Source organism: Schistocerca piceifrons, chromosome 11 (assembly GCF_021461385.2).
Source record: "Schistocerca piceifrons isolate TAMUIC-IGC-003096 chromosome 11, iqSchPice1.1, whole genome shotgun sequence".
Taxonomy (NCBI): Eukaryota; Metazoa; Arthropoda; class Insecta; order Orthoptera; family Acrididae; genus Schistocerca; species Schistocerca piceifrons.
Window position 1 is genome coordinate 166,365,297 of NC_060148.1, and position 24,212 is coordinate 166,389,508.

The window sequence follows — 24,212 nt, forward strand, 5'->3', positions numbered from 1 at the left end:
CAGTAGAGCGTCGATTATCCAAAGTAATTGGGGGACATGGGTGTTCGGAAAACTAGTTTGTTCAGATAATCTAACTATACATGTTTATTTGCCAAAAAGAAGTACTGTACAGTAAATTTATTCATAAAAACAGGCATCTCTTTTAGTATTACAAAGTAACATACAAAGGCAACTTCAGTAGGAATATATAGTATGTGGCACAGTTTATTAAACAAAAATATATACACATTACATATGCATTTTGCATGAACAATACACACAGTATACAAAATTAACATTTAAAAAAATCCTTTATTTTGGTCTGTCTAAGCAAGCCTACATGCTTACGAGCAGCTAAGTCACGTACTTTTTTCATTACAGATATCTGAAACTGGTCACTTTCATCTTGGGCTTCAAACCATCGCAAGACAGTATCTAAACAAGTGAACGCCTCAGAAGCTGTTGGTATACTTTCATCTTCACTTTCTGGAGCACTGATTGATGAGATGCTGGCGGCATCATCTTTATCAGTGACGACGTTTACAATCTTACTGTCCTGCATGATTTGGTGTCCTGGATCTGCATCATCGACATTCATCCATTCATGAACGTCGTCTTGATCACATTCGTGGCAATCTATTTCTTTTAGCATACCGAGAATTTCGGACATATTATTCTGTTCGTCATTTTCATTCATACCTTGTGAATTTTCTTCTGTTTCCAAAATTTTATTCCAGGCTTTCTTCAAATTCTCTTCCTTTACACTATTCCATGCTGTACTGATCATGTAGGAAGCGTCTTCCATGTCAATATTCTTAAGATTTCTTAAGAGACTTTCTTCTCCATCCTCCTCTCTTTCTAACAATAACTTACGCAACAATTTTTTCCCATAATACAGTTTGAAAGTCTCAATAATGCCTTGACCCATGGACTGTAATAAGGAGGTTACGTTAGGTGGAAGAAATATTACCTTTATGAACTAGTCTTTTTCGTTTAAAATATCACATGACAGATGAGTTGGTGCATTGTCAAGGAGAAGTAGTGTTTTCTCCCACTTCCCATTCTTTAGCTGATGAGCTTTTACAGAGGGTACAAAAACGCCCAGAAACCACTTCATAAAAATCGTACTATCCATCCAGGCACTCTTTTGTGAGGTGTACACAACAGGCAAGGCTGCCATATTAACGTGCTTGAAACAACGTGGTTTTTTACTTTTACCAATGACGAACATAGGCAGTCTGTGACTTCCAGTAGCATTAGCACAAACCAAAGCTGTAATACGGTCCTTGCTTGTTTTAGGACCAGGTGCTGCTAACTCATGACATGAAACAAGAGTTTTTCTCGGTAAAGCTTTCCAGTTAAGTCCAGTTTCGTCAGCATTGTAAACGTTTTCGAGAGCATAATCTTCTTCCCTTAATACGTCCCTTAGTTTGACTTTGAAAGAATCAGCTGCTGAAGAATCAGCCGACAGTTTTTCTCTCTGTATTGTAAGCTCACGAATTCAGTGTCTTGACTTGAAGCGTATTAACCAGCCTGTGCTCGCTTTAAAGTTCGAAGGCCCTCCAAGTTGCATTGCCTTCTCACACAGAATGGGACCCGAGATAGGTTATCCGTCCGATCTCTTTTGTGTAAACCACTTGTAAACAGCATCATTTAGATCTGTGTTAGTGGCGAGCTTCATAGTTTTACGGCTTGTTGATCCATCACTAGAATCGAGCATAGCTATAAAATTTGCTATGTTCGTCTTTTGTTTTTTTATATTTGTAATTGTCGACTTCCCCACCTTGCACTCAATGGATAAAGTGGTTGTGAAACTCGGTGGTTGCTGTCACAGGGCATCCAACTCTGTCTCGCGGGTCAGATGTTCCCGCCTCAACATCTTTAAACTTACTTGCCCAACGACACACAGTACTCACATCGACACAATCACCATAAACTGCTTTCATTCTCTGATGAATCTCCTTTGGGGTGACACCTTCTGCTGTCAAGAATTCAATGACTGCACGTTGTTTAAATCACATTGACCGACCGTCTGTGCTAAGGCTTCCCACCAACTGGAGCTGTAGAGAAGAGGCTACGGATCAAGCCAGTCCTGCCGCATACCAATGCTGCCAACTGTTGAAGAGTTATGAAGGTGGAGCCACTACTTTTCAGTCAACCCCCATATTATGGAGTGCCCCCAGATGGCAGTAGTCTCCTACATGACAACTCAGATACATAACACATACATATTTTCTGTGATGGTATAATACATACAATGATGACAATCTACAATTAAACATGTTTTATATAAATTTTTAAAACAATTTCAATACAGTTTCTTATAGAAAGACACACCATCAATCAGCTGTAATAGCCACAACATTTAAAAGCAGCCAATCCAATCACTCAAAACTTGTCAAAATAACATAAAAATATTTTACAAGATTCCACAATTAAAACAAAGAAATGAAGTGGACGACACAGGTGACAGCAAGAGGTTTTTAGGGAGGTGTTCATTTCAGTTCTAGACAGAACACTATTTTATATTTATGCAAATGTTTACAGTGTTTGTACATACATTAACAGTATAACAGTAAATTACAGATAGTATTCATGATTACTGACAGGTGCAACATACACAGAACGTAACTCTGATCCCCACAGACTTATACAGAACATGTCTATACTATTTACTATCGTTTGGCTGTGTGCTGTCAGCTGTCAATGCAGACAGAGTAAGTAACATCTGATACACCAAATGTATTTCACAAGTAATCTTTGGAAGGGTTTACCACAATTACATTTTTATCACTCGACACTGGTGTGTGTAATCCTGTGAGGTATGTGGACCTTCGACACGTTTCATTATAATCTCGCATGCAAGATAATACCACATTAGAATTATCACATAGGTCAACAGCATTTTTATCAGAGAGAGAGGGGAAAAAATGTGAATGATGTCAGCCAAGATGTTACTGAATTCGAAAATGAAATCAGTTTTTGCCTATTGGCCTCAGTTTTCGTGATATTGTACCTTTTATTTACAAAATTTAAATGCTGTATTTTGGTTACTTTGATATTGCTCAATTAATTTGCTTTTACCAATGTAACTAAAAGACAGATGGCTACTCGCTGCAAAGATAACACATTACGTTGCAGACAGGCACAATTAAAAGACAAAATCAAACAATGGTGAACCCAGGATGGAACGTAAAAATATAATGAAAATGATAGTTGCTACCCACCATATAGCAGAGATGCGGAGTCGCAGAACAGCACAACAGAAAGATTGTCGGAAAGTTAGCTTTCGGCCAACAAGGCCTTTGTCAAAAATAGACGACAAAACACACACACACACACACACACACACACACACACACACACGAGGATTGTTTAATTTACTTTTATTTATTGTGTGTGTGATTATGTAATTACTAGTAAATAATCTAAATTATACAAGGAATTCCATACATGAGGAATTTCATACCACCAGGATGCGAAGGAGGCTGACTAGTTGTGCTCATGTTGCAGCGCATCATGTTGTGCTTGCTGCATCAGTCTCAGAAGTGAGAGAAATCTGACCTTGTGAAGTGAATTGCTGCAGGTTCATGGAAGGTTTGCGGTCTGTGAGAGTTCAAGAAAAAATGTATTGCACCAGTATAAATAACTCAAAATATGTTTGTTGTATTTGTGGTAAGTAAGTCTGAAATCGCACAGACAAAACTTAATTCTCTCGTAAAAAAATGCTATGAACTTTATTTTGGGTGCAAGACTGGCAACCTAGACAAAAAATGAGGTCCTCACATATGCTGTTTGCCATGTGTTACACTCCTGACAGGTTGGTTAGAAGGATTATGTCACATGTCCTTTGGTGTCCCCAACAATTTGAAGGGAACAAACAGATCACAAAACAGGCTTGTTTCTGTGCGATGAAAATAGCCAGAATCATGACGGAAACAAAGAAAACTGTGCAATATCCTAATTTACTATCTGTGTTAAGTCCTGTGTGTCACAGTGAGTGTTTCTGGTACCTGTGCCTCCTGACAATGTGACAGTGAGTGAAGACGAATACAGAGATGAACACCTGGAAGTCTGAGAAGGCAACAGGCCTACTGACCCAACATTACACACACCCCATGTCAATCAAATGCGCCCTTTTTTCCCCTTCAATGGAGGTCCCAATGATCTCATTTGTGATTTAAAATTTTCGAAGTAATATGTTGAGCTTACAGCTTCACAATTAAAAGAAAAGAATCTTCTTCTTCCTGAAACAAAAGTGAGTTTCTCATGACCACAATGCCTTTTCTCTCTCTCTCTCTCCCTCTCTCTCTCTCTCTCTCTCTCTCTCTCTCTCTACCCCCTCCACGGTAGGCGGCACAGGTTTCTGTAATGACATGAAATTTGTTGCGGAGAATCACTTCAGTACTTACCGGTGTTCATGAGGTGGGCGAGTGCATCGACATACTGCGAGAAGCGGTACCGGTACATAAGCATCTGGAAGGTGGCCGCATTGCGGTGAGTCGGGTTGCGGCAGAAGTCGCGGTGGTCATAGGACTTGAGAGAGTCCGGCATCTGCGGATCCAGCTGTCTCATGTCGTACCCGTACGGGTTGATGTAATGCATGTCCATTGTCACCTGCAGAAACGCAACACGGTAAAACAGAGGACCTGCAGCTGGCCAGTAGAGGGACACACGTACTTGGAAGGCAAAATATTTTCACTGAGAGTGTCAACAATAGATTGTTATCAGAGAAAAGAAGAGCGAGAGGGCTGATGTGGTATCGAGATGTGCCTATACTCGGCTAATAAATTTATGCCATTGAAAAAGAGGATTTTTATATTTAATGACAAAATATAGTTTCAAATATTGGGATTTATCCAGAAATTCAAATCAGCTGTAATATGTACAGAAGCGTTACCTACAGCAACATATGACAATCTGTGTCAGACTGCGACTCCAACTCAGATTTCCCGCCGATTACGAGTAGTCGTCTTAATAATCTACGAGAAGAAATAGATAGGTGTGCGACGTGTGGATCAGCCCCGGAGTTTGCGATAAGTGGGAAATCTGGGTTCGAGTCCCTACCCTGTACACAATTTTACGTGTCACTTTAAGTACTACATGTATACTTATTACATTTAAATTGAATTTTGGGAATAAATTTCAATTTCCCCAACAGATTTCTTGTACCTTCTGTTCTCCAGATCGCATAAATCCAATGAATTAAGCACTATTTTTCCATCACCCCTGCAGTTTTTATACTTGTTCTTTCACAGCCAGTTTTGAGCAAAGTTTTCTGCCTATCAGGAGTTCTAAAAAAATATCTTTTACGTGAGAAGAAACTGGTAGTACAGAATGACAATGAAGAAACACGTGATGGGGAATTACTGTCAAATCTCACGATGTCCACCTGATCTAAAATCACAGATTATATTCTATGCTCAAACGTAATGAGGTATAAAATAGTTTAGCAGCCACAGGTACCGTTCAACTTCCTTCAGAACTGTGCAAAATTATAACGTGTTACAACAACATAAAATGAAATAAAATAACAGGTTCAATTTGCTACATAGTGATTTCCACATAGCAATCCCCAGCCACATGTCAAATATATCTTGTTGTGTACAGTGTCGATGTTGAACTTGAAATTAAGTTGGCAGTTGAACAGTTATCGTAAACTCTACCGTCAGGTGCATCTAAGATAAGTCATCAAGACACATTTCTCATTGGGCGAGCCAGAGCCGTATCGATACTCACTTTGCTGGAAGACTACCTCATTAAAATGACACAGCAAATTACAAATTTAAATTATAATCACCACTTTTATGAGAGTTAATGTAAGTATGGAGTTTATTAAAGTATGATTACTACTTTCAGTTTTGTATAACAACCATCTTCAGATCTGTAAACAAACAGAAAAAGAAATCACCTCAGAAAAATTCTTAACATAGTAATAAACATTTTAAAAAGCTATAAAGCCAACACGACTTTTATGGGTAGAGCCTATTACTTTAGTGAAATTGAAATACACCTCACTCAACTTTGCAGTGTTGTATGGAAAATTTACTGCTTTCAGAATAACTCACCAATCAAGATGTACATATACGTGAATATGCACTAAACAGCATCAATAATGATAATCATGCAAACTTGCATTCACGTTAAAAAGAACCAGACTAATACCGTGTTGATATTAAAAGCATCATTAAGAGCGAGCCAGGTCATAACTGTGCAGAAATAAAAGCCAACCATCACAACAACAAAAACATTTTACATGAATCCAAGTGATCTTTAAGTTTTAAAGTAACAGGAGGAGAGACAGTTACAAGACTGGGAATGGGCATCTTTCACCTTTAAGCTCTCAGGTTTTCATCTCCTCTGACCTGCAGTTCTGGGTGACTTACCCAAAATCTAGCCCCTTTCCTAGACCTCTCCAATCCTTTTACTTCACCCCTCTTCCTTTCCCTTCAACCCTTCTGCCTGAAGGATGAGCCACTGGCTCCAAAAGCTTGCCTAATTACAACCCTCTTATGTGTGTGTCTTGCTGCACTTGGTGAGTAGATTTTTATCTACCCAATGAAATTATCATATGAATATAATATATCTAAAATATATCTAAAAACAAAGATGATGTGACTTACCAAACGAAAGCGCTGGCACGTCGATAGACACACAAACAAACACAAACATACACACAAAATTCAAGCTTTCGCAACAAACTGTTGCCTCATCAGGAAAGAGGGAAGGAGAGGGAAAGACGAAAGGATGTGGGTTTTAAGGGAGAGGGTAAGGAGTCATTCCAATCCCGGGAGCGGAAAGACTTACCTTAGGGGGAAAAAAAGGACGGGTATACACATGCGCACACACACACACACACACACACACACACACACACACACACACACACACACACACACACACACACACACACATCCATCCACACATATACAGACACAAGCAGACATATTCAAAGACAAAGAGTTTGGGCAGAGATGTCAGTCGAGGCAGAAGTGCAGAGGCAAAGATGTTGTTGAATGAAAGGTGAGGTATGAGTGGCGGCAACTTGAAATTAGCGGAGATTGAGGCCTGGTGGGTAACGGGAAGAGAGGATATATTGAAGAGAAAGTTCCCATCTCCGGAGTTCGGATAGGTTGGTGTTGGTGGGAAGTATCCAGATAACCCGGACAGTGTAACACTGTGCCAAGATGTGCTGGCCGTGCACCGAGGCATGTTTAGCCACAGGGTGATCCTCATTACCAACAAACACTGTCTGCTTGTGTCCATTCATGCGAATGGACAGTTTGTTGCTGCTCATTCCCACATAGAATGCGTCACAGTGTAGGCAGGTCAGTTGGTAAATCACGTGGGTGCTTTCACACGTGGCTCTGCCTTTGATCGTGTACACCTTCCGGGTTACAGGACTGGAGTAGGTGGTGGTGGGACAACACTTTGCAATACATGTTGCATATTGTTTGACTATTACTTTATGTTACTGCAGAACCTTATTTTAAGAGAGAATTTAGAAAAATGTGGGGTAAATTTTTGCCCCACCTCGTTATTTATGTCTCGGGATCTGCACCTTGTTACTCTAGGGTTTATACCTTTGGAACAAAATGACGTTCCACTGCAATTTTGCAAGGTAGCTTAGTCCAGTGTTTTCTCAACAGATTGTGGCACGCATTTTCCGGCAGATGACAGTGCAGAAATGAATGAAGTAAGATTTCTTTTGGGCAACGCAAGGCCATACTGACGTGGCAATGGAAGAACGAAAACATTATAGATGTAGAATGGCAATGGCGTAATGTGTATGGAACTCAGCCACCAACACGTACAACAATTTATCACATTCAGGATAAATCTGAAGCTGAAGGAACGGTGTGACCAACCAAAAACAAACAAGTGCAGCTTCCTCCTCTGGTGTGTTGCAACAATTACACTAGGTCTCCGAGTACTGCGAGTGGTTCGAAGTCTCATTTCACGAGGATGAGCAGTTTGCGGGGACAGTTATTTGGGAGACGTAAAGGACAATGGGTTAAAATCTTGAGGTCCTTGTCAATTACAACCTTGCAATCAGACAAGCAAAGAAGGCATTCTGCGAGGAAGTGGAGAGCACGGCTGCACAAGCCAGAGTTCAATAATTCTCACTAGAGTACCAACCAGTCCAGAAGGTACGTTGAGGAAGGAGGATGGGTAATATACAAAGACAGCACACGAGACGCTGGAACTGTTCCTCACAACTCAATTTCCTCAATATGCTCCGCCGGATAACACAGACCAGAATGTGATGTCGGAGAGACAACGGTTCTCAGCTGCTCGAAGAGAGGACTGGGAATCGGCCGAGGAGTGTGTGGACTGTAATAAAATCCAATGGGTGATGGGAACATTCCAACTGTTCAAGTCACCTGGCCCAGATGAAAATTTCTAGCTCTCCTGCAACAGGCAAACAGTCTACCCGACAGGATGCCCTAGCCACACTACATTTCATTTACCGTCTCCGTGACGCTCTCTCGTGTCTCAAACCAGTGGGCATTCGTGCTGCCCTTCTCTGTATATGATCGATATCCCCTGCTAGTCCCATTTGGTACACGTCTTTCGCACTCAAACAGTATTCTAGGATAGGTCGCACAAGTGATTTGTAAGCATCTTTCTTTATAAACTGGTTGCATTGCCCCAATACTCTACCAATAAGCTGAAGTCTGCCACCTGCTTTACCTCTGACTAAGCCTATTTGATGATTCCATTTCATATCCCTACAAAGTTTTACACCCAGGTTTTTTTTATAGATGTCAGACAAATTTGATTTTGCGGAAAACAGTGCAGTCATTGTCGTAAGGTGGGAATAGAGCAATTTATCTGATGTCCAAAAGGGCATGATCATGGCTCTTGGGCTAATATTGGAAGAACTACTCAAATGGCTAAAATCAGTTTGTAAAAAGGTGCACATCCTGGTTGAAGTATACAGTACATGCCAAAATGGCACTAGCCAAAACAGGCACCGAGGCAACTTGGTGCTCCACAGGCTACAGATGATAGGGGTGTGTACGAGCAAATGGACATGCAGCTATCGAGCAACTGACTGTCCAGATGAACTGAGAGGCTACCTACAGCATCTCCTCGACAACTCTCCAGCGAACACTGGCGTGAGGAGGCCCCCGCAGCAGGCACTCGTTTCACGCACCCACACCGACTGCCATCCGTCGGCGACTGAGGCCGGAATTTGTATGCCTATACCACAACTGGACGTTCCAGCAGTGACGACTGGTGGCCTCTTCAGACAAATCGCGATTTATGCCCCGTCAGATAGACTGACACTGGCGTGTATGGCACGAAACGCCTGAAAGCAATCACGCTGCAACAACCTTTGTAAGGGCCCGGGCAAAAGGAGGAAAGGTTACGGTCCGGGGAATGTTTTCGTGGCACTCCCTGGGCAATATCGTCGTTCTACGAGGCACACTGGATCGACTGAAGTACATATCAATCATCTGGGACCGTGTCCCTCCTTATAAGCAGTTCCTTTCTCCTCGGCACGAAAGCACCTGTCGGCGAGACGGTGCGACGTGTCACATGGCCCGCGTGATTTACTGTACTCTCCCCGTTACTGAACTCCCCAGACTTCGACCCGAGTGAGAGTCACCTCGATCAGGCTGTTCGCGAGACGGATCCTCGACCGAGACACCTGACGGAGCTGCCCACGGCACTGCGATCGGCACGGCACTGCAGCCCCGTTGGCATCCTCCGGAACATCACAGACACTCTTCCTGCAAATCTCACAATTATCCTTACTGTGAAAGGTGGTTATTGTGCCTTCTGACAGACGGTCGGTCACATTAATGTGACTGGACAGAGTATAAGTACACGTTCCCTTTGTTTTTTTATCACTGCATCAGCTCACATCGAGGTAGTATCTGCAACATCTGAATGAACCAATCAATCCTAAGCTGGGCACGTTACTTGCTGCAATAACATCTAGTAAAAAATAAGACATTTCTGACAGCACGTGAGACGAGACACTCGATGTGAGTTGGGATGAATTAAATTGTGGACTTTTCACATAAACGTTAGAGGTGCAGAGTTTTGTGAACGCTTGTCATGTACAAAATGAGCAAAAAGTCTACAACTACTTTATTATAAATCTTACAGAAAGATGTAATTTGGTACACATGACATCCTGTAGAAGTATTTGTTTTGTATTTTATTATTTGTTCGAGGTACTCCACGGGTGGCGCGAGGCAGACCGAGTTTGTCAGCGGACGTGCCTGAGTCACAGCGGGTGCCACACTGAGTCACAGACACTGTATATTGCGCCGAGGAGGACCTTGAAGCTCTATATTGTGATAGTATTCACTGAAGATGAAATATAACAGTGTCTCATTTTACTAAGGTTTGAAGCTCCTCTTTTCGTTCATCCGTGTTTGCAATTGAAAAATTGGGTTGTTTTGAAATCCTGCCTTGTTCAAATGCAATTAGTTTATTTTTATATTTACCCAGACATGTTTCAACAACAATGTGTCATCTACTGTGGGTCGAATTTTTATTTATGTAAAGCACAATATCACATTTATAATAATTTAATTGCTGTAGGCCTAAGAATTACAATATGTGCAATTTTCTCTGTCTTGTTTAGACACTCGCCTTAAAATTACATCACAAACTGAATTGTATTATTATACACCAGTTTTAGTGCTCGTTTTCTTGACAGCATATCATCTGCAAACCAGCCAGGAATAAAATTATTGTGTATTTGTGAAGTGCTGTTTCGAGGGTAGAGGTTATGTACGTTTCTGTACTTACATTGAATTAATAGAGGGAAACATTCCACATGGGAAAAATATATCTAAAAACAAAGATGATGTGACTTACCAAACGAAAGCGCTGGCACGTCGATAGACACACAAACAAACACAAACATACACACAAAATTCAAGCTTTCGCAACAAACTGTTGCCTCATCAGGAAAGAGGGAAGGAGAGGGAAAGACGAAAGGAAGTGGGTTTTAAGGGAGAGGGTAAGGAGTCATTCCAATCCCGGGAGCGGAAAGACTTACCTTAGGGGGAAAAAAGGACGGGTACACACACACACACACATATCCATCCACACATATACAGACACAAGCAGACATATTTAAAGACAAAGAGTTTGGGAAGGTACATTTATTGTCCTATTTCTTATCTCTGGTTGGTGTCTCAATCAACTGCTATTTAGTGCAACGTATTCACTCAGTTTTCGACAAATATCCACTCACTGCTTCACCTCACATGCACTTTCACGAAATGTGGCGAAACGTGACCTGAGCAGACACTTCTGACAACATGCTCAGTGAGAGGTGTAATGTTATTGTCGCTCCTCACTTGTTCATCGTTGGTCTCGTGGTGCTAATTTCCAATGTTTTGTCAGAACTGAATATGTCTGTGTGTGTGTGTGTGTGTGTGTGTGTGTGTGTGTGTGAGAGAGAGAGCGAGAGAGCGAGAGAGAGCGAGAGAGAGAGGTCTTTTCTTTTTTTCTGTCATGTTTTTTTGTCGGGACTTGTGTTTGTATAGTTCAGTGAGTGTTCCAAACAGTGTGCAACAAAACCCGGTTTGGAACACTCAATGAACTATACAAAGGCAACTCCCAACAAAAAAAAAAATATGCCATAAAAAACGACTTCTGTTTTCTTGGTCCCTCCCCCCTTTCCATCCCCCCCCCCCTCCCCCTCCTCTCTCTCTCTCTCTCTCTCTCTCTCTCTCTCTCTCTCTCTCTCTCTCACACACACACACACACACACACACACACACACACACAACATACATTCAGTTTTGACGAAACATTCAAAATTAGCACCACAACAAACACGAGACCAACGATGAACAAGGGAGCAGTGACAATAACATTACACCTCTCACTGAGCATGTTGTCAGAAGTGTCTGCTCAGGTCACGTTTCGCCACATTTCGTGAAAGTGCATGTGAGGTGAAGCAGTGATCGGAGATTTGTGAAAAACTGAGTGGAAACAAAGCAGTAAATAGCAGTTCATCGAGATACCATCCCGAGTCACATAACAAGATGAAAAATATAAATACAGAAACATACATAACCTCTACCCATGAAACAGTTATTACAAATACGCAATAACTTTCTTCATGGGCAGTTTGCAGATGACATGCTGTCAAAAAAAATGATGAAAACGAGCACTAAAACCGGTGTATTATAATACAGTTCAGTTAGCAATGTAATTTCAAGGTGAGTGTCAAAACAAAACAATGAAAATTGCACATATTGTAATTTTTAGGCCTACAGCAGTTAAATTATTATGAATGTGATACTGTACTTTACAGAAATAAAATTGACCCACAGAATATCACACTGGCATTGAAACGTGTCTGGGTAAATATAAAAATAAACTACTTGTGTTAGCATAAGGTTGATTTTCAAAACAACCCAGTTTTTATAACAGTGCCAATAAGAAATTATATTCATAATTATCACAAAGTCTTTGATCTGGTTCGATATTTTCATCTGATCACGTCCTGCAACTGTATTTAAACATATAATAAAAGTTATGTTTATTGAAGCTAATGGAAGTTATTTCAACAAACAGACAATTTAATTACGATGTAGAGGTCGCAACACTACGCCACAACTGGTGCCGCAAGCTGTCTTCGCGTCACAGAGCCTACCTCAGGCAGGTGCAGCATGTCCAGGTCTGTAGCAAGCGCCGACGCGAACGCCGTCTTGCCTGCCGCCGGCGGGCCTTCCACCACGACGATCTTAGAGTTATCGTCAAACCGGTGCCTCGTCTTGTCGATCCAGCTCCAGAAAACATTGTAACCACGCTCCTGTACCGGGCAGAGAACAGAAAGATTAGTATTACTATTCTGGCATCGCAATCCTGTAACATGCTTATTAAAAAGACCAGGCAAATATGGGTAGGAATTGCGCTCTGAGACTTCAGTACAAACTTAATTATGCATATAGAAGATGATGATTTCATGTGGCTCTATTCCCTGGTGCAAGTCTTTTCATTGGTCACCACTGTGGTGACTTGCAGACCCCCTAACTTACTCCAGTTACCCAACTGGGAAAAAGGGACCTACAGTTTGATGTGGAGTCTGAACCACACGTTTCTGGCAGCTGTTCACCAAGGTTCGATCCTGCGATGTCACAGTTTCTAGCTGTGTGCTTAACTGCTGGACCATGGTGTCAGACATGTATACGAGGTGTGGCTCGAGAATAATGTAACTATTGCTGTAAAACATTTTTTTTTCAAAAACGTACATATTCAATTCTGGTCACTCTCAATATATTCCCCTCTATCTCTACAACACTATGCAAATTTTTCAATGTTGGAAACAGAGCTGGAAGTTTTCCTCTGTAAGCTGCTCGATGACGCATGTCACTTTTTCTTTCACTACTTCGACAGACTGAAATCTTGTTCCTTTCAATGCAGGTTTTATCTTGGGAAGAGATAAAAGTCAGATGCTGCTAGATCAGGCAAATATGGTCAGTGGTCTAACGATGGGTTGACATACTTTGCTGAAAACCTTTTTAACAGACAATTCAGTATGAGCGAGCGTGCTGTCTTGCTGCAGAGCCTACGACTTATTTTCCCACAATTCGGGTATTTTTTTTCTTATTTTCTCATAGAGTTGGGCAAGAACCTCAAGGTAGTGCTGCTGATTAATAGTTCGACCTTCATGAACCCAGTGAAGATGCACAATTCAATGAATATTGGAGAGAGGAGGGGGAGGGGAGCAACAAAAACATCATCACTTTGAATCTCGAATCGCTCATTTGAGCTTTTTTTGCTTGTGCAATTCCGATGCATGGATTAGCATTTAGTTTCTGTATTCTAAGTAAAAAACCAAGATTCGACACATGTTATAACTCTAAGAAATTAGGATCATATTCAATTGTCTACAAAGCACGAGTACAAATATTTTCACAAGTTTCTCTTTGTTCGATCGTGAGAACTGTCGGCACCAGTTTTGCTCACACTTTTCTCAGATGAAATTGTTCGTGTAAAATATCCTTACCTATTCTTTGTCATCCGGTTCTGTTTCAGAAATTGATTGATTACTCTACTGACGATCAGATCACAAACGTTTTTATATTTTCCACCTGTTTTTTGAATTATTTAAAGGCATCCTGGATGTGAGTCACCTTCAACATTTTTTCAGTCATCTTACCACTCATAAACTCACATACATGATAAACTGTCCTCACCACACACTTCTTTCAGTAAAAGAAATTTTCCAGTAGCAATTTTTCCGAGTTTTGTGTGACACTCCACAACAATTAGTTGATCAATTATTACACTCATTTTACTAGGAAAACAAAATAACAGCTCTCACACAAGCAAAGGTCATCGCGTGCCAATTTGTCAACAGACAAGGGTTCCATTTTTACTGAGTGAGGTACAGAATTTTAAAATGTAAATAAATTCTTGGAACGCTGCTGCACTCATCGTGAGCTTTACGAAGAATACTGTCTAGATCATTTATACTTGTGAAGTTATGCAAAAGTATTCTACTAGCTGTCTTTTATTCAGGATTATTTACCTATTTCCAGTTATTAATGCTGAATCATTGATTGCAACATCCTCTGAAGCACAGAAGGATCAAACCAATACACAACTGTAATGCTGCAGTGGAATCTATATTGCTGTAAGGCAAAACCCAATTCACAGTGCACACCTTGGTTGCAGATTACCTATCAAACTGTTTCTAGGTGCAACAACAATATGATTTTGAATATTTCATATAATTACAGAGCTAATATTAAAACTTAAAATGCTGTCAAAATCTACTCATTAAGAGGTATAATAATATGTTAACAGTTTAGTATTACAGTTAGCAATGGCGTATACATCTTGAGGCAGTGTAACTAATGAGGTGCATACTGCCCATATTATATTTAGACAGTATTTTAGAATGAGAGCACTTAGTGGCTTCCAACGGGCTTTAAAAGTAATTTCAAACCTTTTTGATATTTTTTCTCACTTACGTGCTTAACATCGAATATTTAACTCAATTTGGAAAGTAATCAGACATCTGGAAGTATTTTACAAGTGAGACTTCAATTCTTTGAAAAACTGAAGGTGGGGTGGGGGGTCACGGATCCTGTTTTAGCTTAAAGAAACGTGTAAACTTGTAAAGCAGTGTCTAAGACACTGGGTGTATTATCCACACTGTGCCAACATATACTAGAACTACAATATTTTACACAGAGAAACAACAGCAAACTAGACATGAACTCGCATCAGCACCACCACTACACAAATCTAGAAACTGAGTCAACTCAACCTCTTGATACCAGATGTCAACTTTGTCCAGTGATGCAATGATGTGGCACAAACAGGAACCGAATAGAAGAATGACAATTTTTTCCCCCGTATAAGATGTCATATTTTTTTGTGGTGCTGCTGCTGAATTCGGGATGAATCTGCCTCAGAATTCAGACCTGTTTATACTGCTCTGAGGTGTGTGTGTCACATTATTATCCAGCCCCCGATCATGTAGCTCACAACAAGGGTCTCACCCCGGTGCGGTGACATTACGTTGCCCCCTCTGCTAATACCGGCAGTGCGCGGTGTGAGCTTTTGCCGAGTACGGTTAGCCCGACACACAGTTCTTTGGCGTACACATTACTCTGACTCAGATGTCGTCACTCTGCATTTACCGGCCCACAGTCGCTACCGCAATACCGCGCAGTGGCTTACCCACCACTTATTACTAATCTCACTAGAAACTGGTTAGCGATGTTGGAATTCTTTGCACGTGTCCTTTAAACTAGTACATTCTTCAATAGTAGGTAATGGTAAGATAAGTAAAATGTCCTTTATAGATTCTATTGGGACGTCGCCTGCAAATAGGGTGTAATCCACAGTGTGCTAGTTCCAGAGACGGGAGATCCAGACCGAATCTGCAAGGTGGACTGACAACCGTCGCAATATATTGACAATATATCGACCTGTACGTCGCTAAGCTTAACACTGCTGGAAGCCGGCGAGGGCACTCTCGTACGAAATCGACACACTCGATGCAGAGAGTGGACAAACAAGATAGCGTGTAGGTTATAGGAGGTAAAGAGTAACGGGAGGCAGCTGTGAACTGCAGACACACTGTGCAGCTGCCTCGAACTACAAGTTTCACTCGAGAGAATTAACTGGCAACCTCACACAATGCCTAAGGTTTCACAGTACAACACGGTTACAAACAGGCACGTTTCAGCACAGACAGTTGCTCCTGAAAACAGCAATGTCTTTGGGTTTAGACAGGTCTGAGCAAGATGGAAAAGGAGTAAAACTGCCGAAACAGCAGTCACCACTCATAAGAGGCCTCAGGGTGGGCCCGACTGACATGAAATGCTGTTGCTGCTAGCCATAATACGAAGGGCAGCTCAAAACTGTTGCTACTGAACTTTTAGTTAGTTTGTTTGTTTAAAAGCCAGTAACATCCATACCTACTCAGTAGGAGAGGGGGAGAAACGTGAATCCAGTCAGCCAGACTCACTGGGGACATGCAGAGCCCCACGTAAGATCGGCCGGTGCCCGTGGATCACCAGACACTCTACAGATAGAAACGGTATGCCACGACAATCCTTTAACAATGGTTTCTTTGTATTTGGAGAAGTTCTCACTCAGAACGTCAGGCCGCAGACTCTGAGTCACTCGTAGCCGATCTCGGGTAAGCTCCGACTGAGTGTTTTCTCACTTGAAGTGATGCTCTATGCTGCAAGTGTTTGCTACTTCTCTTAGCTCTCATCCCACAAACACCATCACCAACTTCTGTTATGCAGCCAGTTGCACCCTTTGCTTTTTCGTATGTTTAGAACTGGCCTACAGTGTAGTAGTTAGTCATAATGCAAATAAATAGCGTAATTCGGACCCCTGACGTTCTCGAGTTCCAAAATCTGCACTTCTCATAAATGCCCCTCGGCACTGTTTGGTGCCCTACCGATCTGCTGTCACTGGAAGTTTGTCCTTCTGCATTTACTCTTCACCGCTCGCAAATCGCAGGCTGGCCTGTATCCTGCTCTTCCCTCTGTCCTATGCTAGGGCACGACACTGTGGCTAGTGCACCGACCAACCTATATCCGACGTTCATTTACGCAAATGCTGGGCTAGTCTCCAATCTCCATCTCAGAAAATACTTTGTATGATATACAGATAGTGAAAATATGGTCACACACACAACAAATTTTACACAATTGACAGACACATGATGCACACAACTTCCTTCCCTCGGGTAACTGTCAGCAGAAATTTTTTTGAAGAAAACAAAAAAATACGTGTTCCTTAATTAGTCCTTCATTTTAACATATGCTTTAGCATCTGAGACTATGAAGGTAAGATTTTTTCCGAGCCTGCACGAGTGGTTGTGTACTGTAGTGATTAAGATACACTCCTGATGTGTAGAATGTTATAGGTTGCAATCTCATAAGCTATTTTGAAAGTTTTTACCTTTGTATCATTATCAATATTACTGATATTATTATTAAGTTAACTGGCTTAAATGTAATTATTTTAATTCCTAATCCTTTGCTGCATCACTTTTGTCACTGTATGAACTTAATTTGCTGTTATAAAGTACCTCTCTTTTCAAGTTTGCTAACAATTATAATTAACTTCAAAAGTTTTACGAAATTAGTAGTTTTTATCATAGGTTTTTGTGCTGTGTTAACAGAAATTCGTGTCTTTGCTTCAGTTCTTATAGGGAATTAGCAGCCTTTTAGCTCAACAGATTAAAAGATAATCAGCAGGCTCAATTTAAAGTTATTAGTTTATTGCCTTATAAAACATTGCACCAGCCAAAATACAGCCCCACGGTGAATACTGTTCTCATACACTGGAGGGGTTGGTTGACATTCGTAAGCAGCTGGAAACCACCCTGACTGTCAAATGACTGGCAGCTGCTGCAAATAGGTATTTTGGAAGAGCTCCCTGGGTACCAAAGGTACCTCAAGTACTATTCTCTCCTGTGGATCCTGTTTCCTCTGCAGAAAGAGCAGGATCTGTCATTACTCATCCATTTAACAGCGAGTGGTGTGTCGATGGTAGACCTAGGCATCCAGTCAGGGTGAAAGGGGACCAAAGAGGACTCAGGGTGTTGTACCGATCCCCTTAAGCAATAAGACTGAGGTGCCGTCTTTCGATGAAACTGAGCCAGTGGGACTCATTTCATCTGTTTTTGGGAAACCTGTTTAGTCCAGTATCACAAGGAGTCAAACACAAAAGGGTAGGGGCCTATTAATTGTTGGCAATCCAAACAGATGGTGAATGATGGTAGCCCTCAGGGAAAGGACAGCAAGGGATAGGAAAGGCCACCAGGTGCACTCACTCAGTGTGTACACCTGGGAGCCTCATTCAACATGTTTGAAAAGGCTATGCGAGCAGCCACTGAGGGAACAGGGTGCAACCAGCTGCAGTTTGTGGTGCACGTTGGCACAAATGATGCCTGTCATCTGGGATCCGAAATCATTTTTGGGTAATTCCAGTGACAGGCACAGGAGGTTGAGAAGACCAGACTTCTGCAGAGTTTCAATGAAGCTCACAATTTGCAGAATTGTCCCTAGAACTGATCATGGCCCTTTGGTTCTGAGTCAAGTGGAAGGAGTGAATTAGAGACTTCGAAAGTTCTGTGACAAGATAAGCAGTGACATCCTGGACTAGTGCCATAGGGTTGAGAACTAAGGTCTCACTAAATGGGCCAGGTGTGCACTACACAACGGACGCTGCTACTCAGGTAGCTTACTGTGTGGGGTGCAAACAAAGATTTGTTTTAGATTAGGTGGCTCTCCATCCAATCCAGGTAACAATAGCTGTACGAAACCCAGAAGTATCAGTGTCAGATCGAAAGAAATTCCTCACAGAGGTGAGAGTATTAAAATCCTAATGGTGAAGTGCCAAAGAATTCGCAACAAAGTGCCAGAGATTGAAGCACTCATGAAAAGCAGTGAAGCTCTTATAATGCTATGTACAGAGAGCTGGTTGAAACCTGAACTTGATAGTGAGATTTTTGGGGAAATTTAAGTGTATATTGAAAGGGTCCCCCCCCCCCCCCCCCCCACAAGGGCTCACGAGTAGACAACATTCCATTAGAACTACTGACGGCTTTGGGAGAGCCAGTCCTGACAAAACTCTACCATCTGGTGAGCAAGATGTATGAGACAGGTGAAATACCCTCAGACTTCAAAAAGAATATAATAATTCCAGACAGATGTGAAAATTACCGAACTATCAGTTTAATACGCCACGGCTGCAAAATACTAACGCGAATTCTTTACAGACGAATGGAAAAACTAGTAGAAGCAACCTAGAGGAAGATCAGTTGGGATTCCGTAGAAATATTGGAACACGTGAGGCAATACTGACCCTACGACTTGTCTTAGAAGCTAGATTAAGAAAAGGCAAACCTACGTTTCTAGCATTTGTAGACTTAGAGAAAGCTTTTGACAATGTTGACTGGAATACTCTCTTTCAAATTCTGAATGTGGCAGGGGTAAAATACAGGGAGCGAAAGGCTATTTACAATTTGTATAGAAACAAAATGGCAGTTATAAGAGTTGAGGGGCATGAAAGGGAAGCAGTGGTTGGGAAGGGAGTGAGACAGGGTTGTAGCCTATCCCCGCTGTTATTCAATCCGTATATTGAGCAAGCAGTGAAGGAAACAAAAGAAAAATTCAGAGTAGGTATTAAAATCCATGGAGAAGAAATAAAAACTCTGAGGTTCGCCGATGGCATTGTAATTCTGTCAGAGATAGCAAAGGACTTGGAAGAGCAGATGAATGGAATGGATAGTGTCTTGAAAGGAGGATATAAGATGAACATCAACAAAAGCAAAACAAGGATAATGGAATGTAGTCGAATTAAGTTGGGTGATGCTGAGGGTATTAGATTAGGAAATGAGACACTTAAAGTAGTAAATGAGTTTTGCTATTTGGGGAGCAAAATAACTGATGATGGTTGAAGTAGAGAGGATATAAAATGTAGACTGGCAATGGGAAGGATATAAGATGAACATCAACAAAAGCAAAACAAGGATAATGGAATGTAGTCGAATTAAGTTGGGTGATGCTGAGGGTATTAGATTAGGAAATGAGACACTTAAAGTAGTAAATGAGTTTTGCTATTTGGGGAGCAAAATAACTGATGATGGTCGAAGTAGAGAGGATATAAAATGTAGACTGGCAATGGGAAGGAAAGCGTTTCTGAAGAAAAGAAATTTGTTAACATCGAGTATAGATTTAAGTGTCAGGAAGTCGTTTCTGAAAGTATTTGTATGGAGTGTAGCTATGTATGGAAGTGAAACATGGACGATAAATAGTTTAGACAAGAAGAGAATAGAAGCTTTTGAAATGTGGTGCTACAGAAGATTAGACGGGTAGATCACATAACTAATGAGGAGGTATTGAGTAGAATTGGGGAGGAGTTTGTGGCACAACTTGACTAGAAGAATGGATCGGTTGGTAGGACATGTTCTGAGACATCAAGGGATTACCAATTTAGTATTGGAGGGTAAAAATCGTAGAGGGAGAGTAAGAGATGAATACACTAAGAAGATTCAGAAGGATGTAGGTTGCAGTAGGTACTGGGAGATAATGAAGCTTGCACAGGATAGAGTAGCATGGAGAGCTGCATCAAACCAGGCTCAGGAATGAAGACTACAACAACAACATTGAAAGGGTAGGCAAATGCGAAATGGAGGTAGTTTATTTCTCACAGCAGACTAGAAACTCAAGTCCACCAAGGTAGAAATTGGAGCTGCTGTGAAATTGCTTGGACAAGACTCAGTATTAGGGGGAGGGCATAAAATGATAATTGGACCCTTCTATTACACCCCAGACCCATCTCCTGATGTAGCCAAAACCTTTAGAGATAATCTCAGTTCACTTGTGCATAATTTCCCCATCATACTGCAATCATTCAACAATTAATGGGGGAAAATTACTGTTTTGTTAGTGGTGGGCATGATAAGACATCCTGTGAAACTTTACTAAATGCCTTCTCTGAAGACTACTTAGAATCCTACTCATGATGGAAATATATTGGATCTAATGGTGACACACACAGCTGACCTCTCTGAGGATGTCCACATTGAAGTTGGTATCAGTGACAATGACACAGATGTGGCAACAATGATTACCGAAGTACAAAAGACAACTCAAACAAGCACCAAGTAACTAGATAAACAATCAGAATGCCATATCTAAATGTGGAACTTGAAACTTTCAGCATAGGGCAGGAGCATGTAGTGGAACTCTGGCTCAAGTTTAAAACAATAATTGACCTTGCATTGGATGGATATGTATCCAGTAGAATAGTTCATATAATGGTAAACCTCCACTGTATACAGTCATGGTAAAGAAACTTCGAAAGAAAAAGAGATTACTGCATAATAGGTGTAAAACTAAGTGCAGGGCTACATACAGAGAGAGATGCCGACTGAAATGCATTTGGCTGTAAAGAGAGCAATGCGCGATTCCTTCAATGAGTAACTGTAGCAGAATATTGTCAAGTGATCTTTCACAGAACCCAAAGATGTTTTAGTCATATATAAGGATTGTTAGCGGCACCAAAATTAGTGTCCAGGCCCTAGCGAATAAGACACGAACTGAAATTGAGAGTAGCAAAACAAAAGCTGAAATGCTTAATTCTGTTTTCAAATGCTCCTTTACAAAGGAAACCCCAGGAGAATTCCCCAATTTAACCCTTGTAGCACTGAAAAGATGAATGAAGTAAGTATTTGTGTCAATGGTGTTGAGAAACAGCTGAAATCGTTAAAATTGCACAGAGCTCCAGGGCCTGATAGAATCTGTCAAGATTCTATACTGAATTTGTGGCTGAGTTAGTCCATCTTCTACATACAATCTATCATAGACCTCTCGAACAAAAAAGCCGTGCCCAGTTCTTGGAATAAGACACAGGTCACACCTTTCTACAAGAAGGGTAGTAGAAGTGATCCACAAAACTACTGCCGAATATCCTAGACATCAATTTGTCGCAGAATCTTAGACCATATTCTGAGTTCAAACATAATGACGTATCTTGATCAGAATGACCTCCTTAATGCCAACCAGCAGGGATTTCGAAAACATCAATCATGTGAAATCCAACTCTCACTTTTCTCATATGACATACTAAAAGCTTTGGATCAAAGTAACCAGGTAGACGCAGTATTTCTTGATTTCCAAAAAGAATTTGACTTAGTACCACACATACACTTATTGTCAAAAGCATGATGATATGGGATATCAAGTGAAATTTGTGACTGTACTGAGGACTTTTTGGTAGGATCAAGAGTCATCATCAAATGCAGAAGAAACTCTGGTGTGCCCCAGGGAAATAATGTTGGGACTTTTGCTGTTCATGTTGTATATTAAAGATCTTGCAAACAATATTAATATTAAAATCAGGGTTTTTGCAGATGATGCAGTTTTCTACAATGAAGTGCTATCTGAATCTTGATAAGATTTCAAAGTGGTGCAGAGATTGGCAACTTGCTTTAATTGTCCAGAAATGTAAAATTGTGCACTTCATTAAACAAAAAACATAGTATCGTATGACTGTAATATCAATGAGTCACTGTTGGAATCTGTCAACTCACACAAATACCTGGGGGAAACACTTTTTAGGGATATGAAATGGAACAATCACATAGGTTCAGTTGTGGGTAAAGCAGGTGGTAGGTTTTAGTTTATTGGTAGAACATAGGGGAATTGCAATCAATCTACAAAAAGAGATTCCTTGTGAATCACTTGTGCATCCAGTTCTAGAATATTGCTCAAGTGTGTGTGTGTGTGTGTGTGTGTGTGTGTGTGACAGAGAGAGAGAGAGAGAGAGAGAGAGAGAGAGAGAGAGAGAGAGAGAGAGAGAGAGAGACCAGTACCAGATAGACCACATAGGCCTAACAGGGCACACAGAACATATACAGAGACGGGCAGCACAAACAGTCACAGATTTGTTTAAGGACTGAACTGGTTGGTTGGTTGGTTTGTGGGATTAAAGGGACCAGGCTGCAACGGTCATCGGTCCCTTGTTCCAAAACTTAAAAACTACTACACAGAGTAAAAAACGGGTAATAGAGACAACAGACAACACAGGACAAGAAAAACTCAGACAAAGAACAGACAGAACAAATTAAAATCACACAGAGTGTGGCAGTGGTTGGCTGACCATAGAATAAAAAAAAGGAAAAGCCAACCACTGAGAACACATTAAAAACTCAGTTTAAAACCGTAGGGCAAAGGACAGAATCAACACAAAACAATAAAATAAATAAACACTCATATTAAATGATAAAAAACCCCTGCCCGAATAAAACGTAAAACTAAGCCAGCCATAGCAGGGTCATCAGTTAAAAGGGCAGGGAGCGTATCAGGCAGCGCAAATGTCTGCCTGACCACAGCTAAAAGGGGGCAGGCCAACAAAATGTGGGCCACTGTCAAAGCCGCCCCACAGTGACGTAGAGGAGGGTCCTCCCGGCGCAGTACATAACTGTGTGTCAGCCGGGAGTGGCCAATGCGGAGCCGGCAAAGGACTACTGAGTCCCTGCGAGTGGCTCGCAGGGATGACCGCCACACAGCTGTCGTCTCCTTGACAGCACGGAGTTTACTGGGCGTGATCAGATCGTGCCATTCAGCGTCCCAAAGTGCAAAAACTTTTCGTCGGAGGACCGCTCGCAAATCAGTCTCTGGGAGGTCAACATCCAGAGATGGTTGCCTGGTGGCCTCTTTCGCCAGGCGTTCAACATGTTCATTGCCCGGGATACCGACATGACCGGGGGTCCACACAAAGACCACAGAGCAGCCGCAACGGGCAAGAGTATGCAGGGACTCCTGGATAGCCATCACCAGACGAGAAAGAGGGAAATACTGGTCGAGAGCTCGTAAACCACTCAGGGAATCGCTACAGATCACGAAGGACTCACCTGAGCAGGAGCGGATATACTCTAGGTCACGAAAGATGGCGACCAGCTCAGCAGTGTAAACGCTGCAGCCAGCCGGCAAGGAACGTTGTTCGGAATGGTCCCCTAGAGTTAGCGCATAACCGACACGACCAGCAACCATCGAACCGTCAGTGTAAACAACGTCAGAGCCCTGATACGTGGCCAGGATAGAATAAAAGCGGCGACGGAAGGCCTCTGGAGGGACTGAGTCCTTCGGGCCCTGTGCCAAGTCGAGCCGAAGGCAAGGGCGAGAACACACCATGGGGGTGTACGCAAAGTGGCCCGGAAAGGAGATGGAACAGTGAAAACCCTAAGCCCGGAGAGAAGC

The 24,212-nt window shown here is 41.6% G+C and overlaps 1 protein-coding gene across 1 annotated transcript in view; it reads right to left on the bottom strand.

The window, feature by feature from the left end:
- The window catches only part of LOC124720014 (NADH dehydrogenase [ubiquinone] 1 alpha subcomplex subunit 10, mitochondrial), a 73,765-nt gene that overhangs the window by 38,089 nt on the left and 11,464 nt on the right, over positions 1–24,212 (bottom strand). The window contains exons 2-3 of the mRNA XM_047245265.1: positions 12,617–12,775; positions 4,392–4,596 (exon numbers count right to left, since the gene is read on the bottom strand). Of these exons, the coding sequence (XP_047101221.1) occupies positions 4,392–4,596; positions 12,617–12,775 (364 nt within the window). The remainder of the gene's footprint in view (positions 1–4,391; positions 4,597–12,616; positions 12,776–24,212) is intronic.